We start from the raw sequence: 12,272 nt of genomic DNA on the forward strand, positions 1-12,272 counted from the left end.
ACGAACTAAAATGAGAAAGCATTTGTGAAAACCCCTCACATAGTGGGCTCTCGACAAATCTGGTTCCTTTCCTGTTCTTTGGCTTTTCCTTGGGATAAATGAAAATTTGTCTTTTAAATGACCATTTCCAGAGAAAGACTTGCACGAGAACACCCATCCAGCCAAGATTCAGCCAAAAACCCCAACTGGCAAGAATTCTTCTCGTCCTAAGAACAAGTCAGTTTGAGACGATAAGCAGCTGCTTCCAGAAGGGAGGCCGCGCGGGTAAGGTGTATGTTAGTGCCTGTTTCTGCTCTTACGCCCTCAGTTACCTAAGGAGTAAGGAGGCAGGGTGACAGTAAGGAGGCAGGGTGACGAATGATGTAGTATTTCTTTAGAAACCCTGTGTTTTAAAAGAACGTGCCCCTCCCTGGAGTCTGAAGGAGCAGTCCTCTTCCTATGTCTCCTTGGGAGGAACGCATGGATGAAGTAGGCAGTGACTAGCACCCCATCATTGGGAACCCACCATATGTTGGGGCGGGCGTCCGGAGGCTCGGTGCTGTTCCTCCGCTATTACAGAGAACATTAAAAGGATTAGATCTTACTTCCTATTACACTCGGGCCCAAATTGCAGCTATATTTCAATGCAAAAATTGCAGCACTGCTTAAGGAAATGGTCTCTGTTTTCCTGAAATCTATTAACAGATATTAAACCTCAGGGTCTGTATCTTGGCTACTTCATTCACTCCCCGGGTTAAAAAGGCCAGGCCTAACGATATTCTTTGGTTTAAACTTAAGAGGTGAACTGAAAGGCTTTTGTAAGAAAAACAAATTCACATTCCTTTATGGGACAAAATGGAAGCTGCAAATTACTCTGGCATTTACATTTCAAAAGCTAGCCATTCCTCTCCCAGCTGACCTGCCAAGACTTGAATTCACCACAAAATCTCTATTCAACCTGATGGAATGAATTTCTGTTGCCTCCAGCACAAGCTAGAGAGGGGGAGGTCAAAAAGTACCTTCTCCTGAAAGGATGAATGAGTTTCTGTTTCAGCAATGCCAGGGAGGAGACTGGACTCTTGACGTCAGGCCAGCATCGTCCATGGATACCTGACATTCACTTTTCTGAAATCCAAGAGGTTGGGAGGAGCTACTCTATTCTCATTTCATTCCTGGACACCTTGTTAAACTCACTGAGGCTCAAAGAGCTTAAATAACCTGCCAAAGGCCTCATGACCAATAATGGCAGCGCTGGACTTAAGCCCGGGGGTGCCTGACTGCGAAGGGGTCGGTGGCAAGTATGCGGTGTCACCTTAGCACAGGTCAGGAGGAAAAGCCTGGGTGGTACAGGCACCCCAGGAGGTCAGACACATCACTGGGGCTTAGTAAATGTCTGCTGAATAAGCAAATACATGCACAGGTGAGTGGAAGGGGTCTCCCGTGCATTCCAGCCACTGCATCTTGCAACCGACCATCCCACCGCTGGGTGCCCGGCCTCCCAGGCACGCTGTGCTGACTTCTTCCTCTGCACTCACTTCCTGTGTTCATTTCTCCCACTTGCCTGGAGAACTTCTTTATAATCAAGCCCTCACAACAGGAGGTCCACAAATGTTTGATGAGCCACGTCAGGAGCTTCCGAGATGCACTTCTCTTAGACTGGTTCACGAATCACCCAAGACCCAGGGACAGTCAGCTTGGGAATGACACCTGTGTACAGCGGTGCACCCCAAGGCTGACGTTCCCAGTGCTCCTTGCCTGGCGGCTGTTCCGGAAAACTAAGAGCAGGCATGTGTGGGAGGAGAGTCTGGGGTGGAGAGCCCACGCCACTTCTCACAATGCCCTCGAGACACCGGATTGTGTCTTATTCTATTAGAGGCTTCTCTGTAGGGCCAGTCACAGGGGCCCAAATCCTCACCTTTACCTTGTGTTTCTGCTGCTTCTCTCATACTCTCATCTAGTCAGTTGTGGGGGTTCATCCGATGTTACCCCCATGATACGGCTTCCGTGTGTCCTTGCCTTTCAATCCCCTGGCTTTACCTCAGTCAGCTTCTTTTTCTCTCAATGCTTTAGTTATCCTACAACTTGCCGAACTACCTTGCACCTTTGTCCCAGGCTGATTTTCCTAGATCAGAATTCTGAGTGTCTATCCATTCTTCCATCTCATGCCATCATGACAACCACACAGCCAAGTAAAATCTTTTTTCCTTGGAAATTCAAGGTCCAAACTCTCCTAGCCCCTAAATCTTTTCCCATACTTGCTTCACTCTCCTACCAGAGTCCCCTGAAGGCAGGATCTGGCTCCTGATTACTTTTATATCCTTTGCAGCATCTAGAAGAGGGCTCTGGACATAGCAGGATCTCAGTATTTGTTTATATTCGCTTAATTTGGTGTAACATCTACAGCACACACTCGACCCTGAGAGCAAGGCTCTGGCTCAGACCCTGGAGTGGGTGTTAAACCCACACCCACGGAGAAAAGCAGTGATTGGGGCATTTGCAAAAGGATGAGGAAGGGTTGGTTTGATTACATTAGGCATTCTGCTTTGAGTAGGTCATTCAGTTCACTCAGAATTTCCTGACCCTTATCCAGCTCAGTGTCCTCCACTCAACTTCCACCACTGTCCTGGGTGACTTGAACTTCTCCCCGGACATGAGCTTCCGCAGTCTTGCCTTTCAACAATTCATCCCCGATGTCAAGGCCGGTCCCTTCCTCTGTGGTCATGCCACACTCTGGTTAACTCTCAGGAATGCTCCACCTCCACAATCTCAAAGTCAAGAGTACAGAGCTTTGGCCACAGATTCCAATTCTTTCTTTCATGAACTACTCCATTCAGGCCCTGCATTCCTTTCTCTCTCTCTAGGCTCTAGCTCTTCATCGCGCCCAGGAATCACCGTCCATCACTTTGGCCCCACTGTGACCACCATCCTTAATTTCTTTGCTCCACACTCCTTCCACCACCCACTGCACCCCAGCTTCTCCTCTAGGGCTGCAAAGGGCTGCTTGGGAAGTTCCTGGTGCCACGCTGCCCCAGGCCACTGCAGTCGCTGCCCCTGCCCTTTCTAACAACGCTTCCATTGGCATTTACAGCAACAAGGAAAAATAACCCTGCATTCACTTCTGGTCTTTCTTGCTTTATACTCCTCACAGCCAAGTGTCTGGAAAGACTGGTCTCCTCTTGCTGCTCCCACCTCCTCACGCTCTGACCCACCAGTGGTGTTGGATCAAAGACTGAGCCTTTTACGTGCACTGTCCAGTACGATAGCCACTGGCCACATGTAGTGACTGAGATGAAATTCAATAAAAATGAAGCAAGACTAGTTTACAGAAGCCACATTTCAAGTGCTCCATGGGGCACAGATACAGAGCATTTCCACCATCACAGGAAGTTCTATTGGACAGGGTTGGCCCATACCACTCCCAACCCGCTCCTCCTCCTGGTCTTCCTGTTTTAATAAATAATATCCCATGCACCATGTGATCCAAACCTTCACTAAGGAGCTGTCACTGTGGATTCCTCCTCCTCAGATGCTCCGGACTGTACACTTCCATTCAAAGACTAAGCCTTGACAGTCCCTCCTCTACCCACATCTCCCCATCCATCTTAGCGCAGGTCTCCATCAGCTACTCTGTTAACCGTTGACTTATTATTCAGTTCCCACAGCCTCCACCTGGCAGACAGTGACCCTTTCTAAAAATGCACATTGGATCTTATCGCCCTCTGGTAAATGTCCATCAGTGACTTCATTTGCCTTTGGGATAAAGGTCAAACGTGTCAGCGGGGCAGCAGCCCTTCCTGAGCACGTTCCTGATGGCTGGCCTTGTCAGCCCCATCTTCTGCTAGTCCCCCCAGCCGCGTGGGCTTCCAGCTAGCCCCCAGACATGCTGTAGCCCTCGCTCCCTTCCAGGCTTTTACTCCTCCAAGTCCCTCCATTGGAGCACTCTCTCTCCTCCTTGCTCAGCTGTGAAGCTCTCCCTCATCCATCACATCGTAGGTAGACATCACATTCTTTCAAGCCCCCACCCCCGCCCCCACCCCAAGGCCAGGCCAGGAGGCTCTTCCACATGTCCCCCTTGCACTGCGCTGACTGCATCTCAGGTCTCATCACTGAACTGTGATGTCCTCGTCATATCTCCATTACCCACGCGAGGCCAAGCACAAAGGCTGACGATGTCGCGAAATCAGATTTCTCGGTTGGCCCTTCGTTAACAGTAATGGTGGTTAATCTTACTGGGTGCTGCAGGAAATGGAATCAGGCCAAACGCAAAGGCTTCTTTAGTGGGCCCCTTTTCCTTAAAGGATGAAACTGGCACATCCTTCTAGAGCAGTTTTCTGAATTGTGATTTGTGACCCATACGGGCAATAAAATCAATATAGTGGCTCATGACCAACTTTGAAAAAATAGAACAGAATAGAAAATATCAGAACACATTATACATATTAAGGGTGAATATTTTTTCATAAAATCTTGGTTTCAGCTATATTTATGCATATGTATATATGTATTGGGCTACATGGTAAAGTGAATCTCTCGCTGTGGACCACAGTCACAGAAATTGAAAAATACTCTTCTAGATAATGCCTAATTGGTTATTCCTGGGGCAGACATACAGAGAAACTGCTTTAGAGCACATACAATGATATTAACAGTGTCACATTATACATGCTCTATAATTTTCATTAACTTTTCGAAAAGAGCTTGCCAGTTTTCTTTCACTGTGTGCTATCAAAATTATTCTCAAGATGAACTATTTTTTAAGGGTCTTTCAGCAGCTGTTTAGAGGTACAGAGACCTCTACAGCAACTCCGTAGATGGGGGGCTCCCACCTTCCCTGGTCAGCTCCTGAGGGAACCCCGTAAGAGCAGTGCTGGGCTCACTTACCTGGGTATGGTCCACAGAGCTCTGAACATGTTAGGTGCTCAATAAATGTTAGTTTATTGAGTGAATGTGCATGTGGAATGGTTTTAGCATTTTCAGAAATAAGGGCCCCCCAAGTTCGCTACCTGATAGTACACATTCATCTGTCTACCCACCCAAATCAGGGTGAAGTAGGGGCATCACGACGGATGCATTTTCTATCCTTCCAACGAAAAGAGAAAAACATCAGCGTTATTAGTACTGTGTGCAGTTAGACAGCTCTAAAAGCCACCACAGCTTCCAGGAAGGCCTAACTGTTTCAGTGTGAAATCACCGCTGAACTGGTTTTAACCGGGCTTCGTTACACCCAGAGCATTTCCATTTCCCATGACCCAGAAAGAAGACAAAGGTGCCGTTTCAGGGTCCCCAGGTGTACCGACACATGTGGCATGGCACACTGATCCTAGCAATTGACTGGAAATTACTTGCTACAGGCAGGGAAGGGAAGTGAGGAGGGGTGCCTACCATGTATTTGCCATTCCCCAGGGATAACCTTGTCTTACTAATGGATGTAAGGGTGAATAGCTTTCTTCTTTCATATATCAGTGATACTGTAGGCAATCTCATTAGGGAAGTAACATATATATCTATATATATCAAATTTTAAAACACATTTAGGAAATATCATTCATAGCCTCACTATTCAATGTTAATAGCTGGTACCATTTTCATCCCTAGCTTTCCAGTATTTTCCCATGTTTATACAAACTTTAAAAACATTTGCATAGAGAGTTTATCACACACACCTCTTTTTCCCCTCCCACATATCATGTGCCCTTTCCAAGTCTATAAATATTTTTCTTTCCAGAATTTTAAAGGGGAACATAAATCCTGCTGGGATGAGAGCCCATAATGGGTTTAGCTAATGCCCTGCCAATGGACACTTGTGTTGTTGCCAATTTTTCACTTTTATAAACATTTCTATATTTAACTCTTTGTGCTCATCCATGGTTATGTACGATTTGGAATGAGAAATTTTATTTTTACTTTGAAGATACAGGCCATGGTTACTTTACACACATGGTTACTTTACACATTGGACATTAAAGAAGCCCGCTGCCCTATTATTAAAGAAAAAAAAAAGTTGTCCTATCTTGATCTTGGCCTTGACAAAGAGAGTTCATAAAGCAGCGGTGTGGTCTAGAGGGAGAAGGGTGGGGCGTGGCTGGGAAACAGATTACCTGGTTGGCCTTTCCAACTTCTCCCTAACCAGCCCCAGGACCCTGGAAGATCCATGGGTGATTCCCATCCTGTTTTCCCATATTAAAAATTGGGGGGGGGGGGGGTTAGACTTAATTCCTTCTATCCATACCAAACCTTGGAATACAGGCTTGATACCTTGAAGGTCATATTTGCCCCATCTCAGAAACCCAAAGTAAAGAAACCAAATCTGTTTGGAAAAATTAAAAGGGTGCCAAGTTTCCATTTGCAAAGCGGTGTGAGGATGCCTCTCCCCCCAAGCCAGCAGCCCTGTAAGTGAAGCATTTCACAAGCTGTCCATGAGTTGCATAATGAGGGTGCCAAGCGACACCATCAAATTTTTTTCCCTTGGGTGCTATGGCTTTTCCTCCTTCTGCCAATGAGAATTCAGAGAATTCATGAAGGCAGAGCTGATACCAGCGAAAATTTTGTGATATCCTGGGAGTGCCCGAGCAAAATTAACAGACTTAACGCTTCTCTTGTTTACCAAAAACTAAACTTTCATAGGAAAAAAGACAAACTCAAGAAAAGGTACAGCTTCACTGATAGGTACTCACCTGGTCATTAGCATCCAATTCATTACTGAGGGAATAAAGAGATAATACGTACCCAACAAACGGAGGAGGAGAAAAAGAACTCCCAGGGCGTAAGACTTGAGTTCAGGGCTGACTGTCCTACGTGCAAAGAGATGAAGAGGAAAAAAGAAAAGATTCTTATCGCTCCACTTTCATTAACAGACCCCAGAGTCATTCACTGCTGTCCATCTGAGTCCTGCTTTAGAAAATTATTAATGGTTTTGTGCTTTTTTTCTTTTTTCCCACTTTCCCTGCCTAAGTCTGAAAATCACTGCAACTGCAGTGACAAGATAAGTTTAGGAACTTAAGTGTTTTTTTAATAACTAAAACTAATCTTGTCATTGGAAGGCGGGAATGCAAATTTGGTTCATAAAGTCTTCATTTAAGGCATTTTGCTTTTGCTGGGACAGGGAGGCATCTTAAATGGGTGGGTACAAGTATCGGGAAATGTCAGTGGGGAAGGTAATTCCCCTTACGCTACACGAACAGGCTGGAACCATAAACACCTCTGCATTCTCACGTCATTTTGTGAAATCAACCAGACCAGCACAGGCTGATTCCCCAGGTGGACTATTTATGACAAAAATCCATTTGTCTATATCCAGTTTCAGTACCTTCTAAATTGCAAGGGTACCTTCATATAGTCATGTCTCTTTGTTTTGAATGGACTCAATGTCCTTGGCTTGGGTTTGCCCAGAACAAGTCCCTTCTGGTACATTTTCTAGAACACTCTCAGAATGTGACACCTTCTGTTCGGAAATGATGATGGATTCCGGACAGACAAGCCCTCATGGCTGGTCACACATCTTCTTTGTTAGGCCTCTTACTCTTGAAACCAGTATTTACTCAATGTTTGCCTTCTCTCCTCGAGGCCAAGGACTGCTTGTATCTCGCTCAGCATCAGTGTGGTGTGCGGCACACGACACGTGCCGAGCGAACGTGTGAGTGGGTGGATGGGTGGGCAGGTGTCTCCCATGAAGCCCCGGGTGGCCCCATCTCTGGGTGCTGGTGGAGGAAGGTGAAGGGAGGGGCATTTGCCCAACCACGTGCACTTCGGGTCATCCTGAGCACCACTGGCAGAGAAGCGTCCTCTTGGCCTGTCCCCATATGAGGCCCTGGAGGGGCTGAGGGGCTACGCACACTCCCGTGCCCCTGGAGGGACCTGGCTAGGCCTCAAGGGAGTCTGGTGCGGCCGAGCCTTTGGGAACACCAGGAGCATTTCAGCGTGGCTGAAAGACCCGGAAGACCCATGCATAGTCAATTCTGCAGAAAACAAACATTAGAACGAAGTTACCAATGGGACATCTAAGTCCAATGGGACACCTGGTACACAGGATACATAACCTGGCTATGGGCTTCGCAGCTAGAATAACATTCTTAAATGGCCCAGGGGTCATCCTTCCAAGCACCCAGTGGCAGCCGTCCAATGACGTCCCACCTGGTTTGAGTGTCAGACGGGCACGCCTTTGGCTTCCCGGTGTTATAGGCCAAAAGACACCATCAAACCAAAAGGACACGGAGGTGATTTTCACAGTCTGCCCTATTTCTGAGATTTTCAGGGAAAACTAAAAATGTGTCATTCTTAGAGAAAAACACATTCCTTCTTAATTGTAAGGAGTGCAGTATATGCAAGTACTCCCAGGGCAGCAGGTCAAGACCTTCGCTGAGTGATGGGAACGCCACTCTCTGGCTGACTGAGCCAGCTACTGTACAATATTAAAGGTGAGATCAGTGCTTCTGGACAGACACAGGGTCAGTTCTCTGCAGAATATATGCCTGGCACAGAGTCCAAGTTCTCTGGGGTTAATGTTGGCTCCGTGGTCCCAGATTTTGCACATTCATGTGGAGCTACTGACTTGAAAGACACAAAGATAAAGGCAATGTCCCCTTATCAAGAAAACACGACGGCATGATGAGCCAGAATACGTATCACCTGAAATTTGATTTCCTTTTAGCTATCGCATCACTAGGAATAAAGGGAAGAAGGCGCTAAGATCTCCCTTCATATCCTGTTGGGAAACTGGTTCCCACGGGAAGAATAACCCCCCTCAGATTTAGTTACGGAGAAACGGAGGACCCAGGGCAACGCTGCTGAAAGTTCCAGGCGAGGCCAGGGGACCACTTCCTAGCTACCTTACCTTGAGGGCAGGGCTTAATCACTCTCTGAGCCTCTATCTCCGCATCGGTGTGTGAGCAGAGATGCAAGCACAGGAAGTTAAAACAAGAGCCCCCCCAGCGCTGGCACCCGAGTGACTGCTGGCTGGCATCCGGGCCTGCAGACGTCCTGAGCACTGCTGCGGGCAGGTACACACCTGTCTGGTGTAACAGTGAGAGCGGGTGCACTGCTCTGGGATGGGGAAGGGCTGGGGCCCACCTGGGCTATGACTCAGACTGTGTCCCCTGTACCTGCTTGGAACCTCTGTGACGGAGCACTGGGAGTGGGTGGTGAGGGAATATGGTATTAGCCTGGGTCCCTGCCCCTCAAAAGGCAAGCGGGCAGGTACCAGCCGGCCCCATGGAGTAGAGCATGGAGCTGTGGGGTGGACGAGGCCCAGCCGAGGGCATTTAGGCCATCTGTTGCTGGTCCACTGAGAAGGAATCAAATATTTCCTGAAAATCTCCATGAGCCGTTTCTCAAGCTGAGATTTGGAAATGATTAAGATTTCAACCGACTTTCTGTGTTTGGGTCTGCCAGTCACAACTCAACTACTCAGCTAAGTTTCTGCAGAGTAGTCAGGGCGAGAAAAAACGGGGGGGACAAGTCATTGCTAACAGTTGTGAGGGCCATTTTTTCCCTGCTTCTTGGACCCTTCTACGTGGGAACAGCACAATACAGCTTCATGGGAATTTCTAAGAACAAAAAATAAACTTTTCATAATGCAGCTACCCTAAACCCCTACCTGAGATCTGAGGGGTTTTGTCCGTATGCCTATTGTATATAATCACCCTCCATATATAATTTAAATTCAATAGCTCATTTCATAAACACTTTTTGCTTTCTTAAGAATTTTCATTATTCCACTGAGCTGTGGTACTATAATTTAACTCACTATTCCAATTCAGATTTTTCTGCTATCACAGTTAACATTGTAATAAAAAATCTGTCTGCATTGAGCTTTATTCTTCTTGTAGAGAAGTATTTTCTTAAGATAAGTGGCAAGGGGCAGGGTTCCTGTATAAAAAAAAATCTGAACATTTTTATGGCTCTTGATTCCCACTTGCCATAGTGCTTTTCCTGCAAGGAGCCCTACGTTTTTTGATGCCACCAGCAATATGTGATTTCACCAGTTTTCCTACAGCTTTGCAAGCACTGGGTGTTGAATTTCTCCCATTTATTTTTCAAACTTAATAGGTATAAAACGGCAGTTTGCTATTGTATCCTGAATGCTTCTGCACATTAAAAAAGCTTTGCTGGAGAAGGGGAGGGTATAGCTTGGTGGTAGAGTGTGTGCTCAGCATGTACAAGGTCCTGGGTTCAATCCCCAGGACCCCCACTAAAAAATAAATAAATGAATAAATAAATAAACCTAATTACCACTCCCCCCCAAAAACCCCCACAAAAACAAACCAAAAACAATAAAAAAAAAAAAAAAAGCTTTGCTAATGGCTTTCTAGATAACAAAGTACTTCACGTAAATCCTTTCCCTCGTGAATTCATCACCAAGATCAGGAGATGTGGTAGGCACGGTGAGAAGCAGAGAGAGTCTGGATCAAGCACCTGGTGATGGACATTTGTACCAGCTGCATCCAAGCATTTCACCCCGACTTTGATCTCTAGCCCCTGGGACTGAATTGGTTTGCTTAGATAACCGCGTCCCAGGGAGATGGATCTGTCTGTGTTTGGTGCCACTCCTTCTGGCTCACGCGGATGCTGGGGCCTGGAGCACGCCGCCTCTAGGTTCCTGGCCCAACCCAGACAACTTTGCGGCTGTGTTAGTCACTCAGAACATTACTCAGTAATTCGCCTTTGAGGCACCTCACCTGCCCACAGCTCCCGAGAGATGGGCACACACAGAATCATGGGTGGCTCTCTCCAATCATCCATTTGTACAAAAGCAGTCACTGCTTGCCTTCCGTGAGCCACTGGGCCCTGCATCACACCTCCTCAGTAACCCCTCACATCTTTACGATGTTTGTACACACGCAGTCTCAGCGGGACCCACATCACTGCAGGAGGCAGGCAGGACCAGTGACATCACCTCTAGTTCCAGATTCAGAAACAAGTCTGAGGGACAAGGGGCCCAAGGTCAAACAGCCAATCAGTGGCCACAGGGGCCAGACACTGGGACTTGGCTAGTCCAACGCTATTTTCATTTTACTCCAACAATGTTGCTCCCTGTAAAAATCAATGAAAGACCACATGACAGTCCCTTTCAAAATCACCTGCAGTCTGTTCTTGGGAGGACGTGGCAGTGTAGCGTTCTCCCTTGGGCCATGCTTTCCACTTCTGGTGTGAGGGGCCTGTCAGAGGTCACTGATTCCCACCAGCCGAGGGAAGCTGCTTTTAAGACTCACATAGTCCCCAGAGTTCTGATTTCCAGAACTGCAGACACACAGCAGGTGGGGCAGAGGGAGAGAGTGAGGCTGGCTCTCAGCTCCCTGGGGCTAAGCTTACCTGATAAGAATGATGACCGAGGGGGTCTGCGCCATTGCCCCGATCATGCTGCAGACGCACATCACACACAGGAAGGTGAGGAAGGCCTCTTGGCACCCGGGACTGGGGCATTTTCCAGGAACCACGGTCGCATTCTCAGGTGGGACGGTCGCAAGGCACGCACAGCCGGTGAGATTCTGGAAGGGAAGCGTTCGCCCTTTTAACTGGGGGTATCTCCAGTTTGCAAATCCAAAGCCATCCATCAGCTGTCACAGCCTTATTATGCACCCTGTAGTGCTTCATTTATTAGGCCTGAATAAACAAGTTAGCTTTTTAAAGGAGGCTGCAAAACACATGCAAATAAAGGAATATTTATGGGTAGGACGGCTGAGTTTCCAGTCTCCTGTGTATCTCATTTCTATGCTCAAGAATCCCTCAATAGGCAGCACAAATGTGTCCCCACCAATACAATTAGAGAGGAAATTGTGCTTCCACAATGTGATAAAACATTGCCAAATTAACACTGTAATCACTTGCCAATTTGTCCTCTCTTTTATGCGGTTATAATTACACTGAAGTGTATTAAAAGAAGTAAATCAGGTAACCTGCATACCGCGTCTGGTTCAGTGCCCAGCGTGGCACTGGGAACAAAGGACGTGCACTGTCATGCGTGAAGCTGCTGCGCTCGTGGGGCGGTGAGACGGGGTAGCTAATGGGAAAGTTCTGGAGTGGCTGAGAAAGCGAAGAGGGCGCAGAGATGCCAGGGAGCTTACAGCATATCAGGGGGGGTGAGCTGAAGTCCAGCGAGACGCATTTATTAATATATGATCAGAGAGGAGAAAGAAAAGCAGCTGAATTCCATCTGATCTTCGGGTGGATTCTCGCCCAGCCGCCCCTGCTCCCCGGCATGGTCCTGGCTCACGCTCCAGGAATTTCTGATGGCAAAGGGAGGAGCAGGGGCTGGGAGAGGAAGTGCCGAGCCAGTGGCCAAGCCAATTAAGGTTCGA

General features: G+C 47.4%; 1 protein-coding gene across 2 annotated transcripts in view; it reads right to left on the reverse strand.

Annotated features, from left to right (window-relative positions):
- The window catches only part of SLCO3A1 (solute carrier organic anion transporter family member 3A1), a 266,744-nt gene that overhangs the window by 13,731 nt on the left and 240,741 nt on the right, over positions 1 to 12,272 (reverse strand). For both annotated transcript variants that reach the window (XM_074354193.1, XM_074354192.1), the window contains exons 8-9: positions 11,287 to 11,462; positions 6,706 to 6,770 (exon numbers count right to left, since the gene is read on the reverse strand). In XM_074354193.1, coding sequence (XP_074210294.1) covers positions 6,706 to 6,770; positions 11,287 to 11,462 — 241 coding nt within the window. The remainder of the gene's footprint in view (positions 1 to 6,705; positions 6,771 to 11,286; positions 11,463 to 12,272) is intronic.

This window comes from Camelus bactrianus, chromosome 27, assembly GCF_048773025.1.
Source record: "Camelus bactrianus isolate YW-2024 breed Bactrian camel chromosome 27, ASM4877302v1, whole genome shotgun sequence".
In the NCBI taxonomy this organism is placed as follows: Eukaryota; Metazoa; Chordata; class Mammalia; order Artiodactyla; family Camelidae; genus Camelus; species Camelus bactrianus.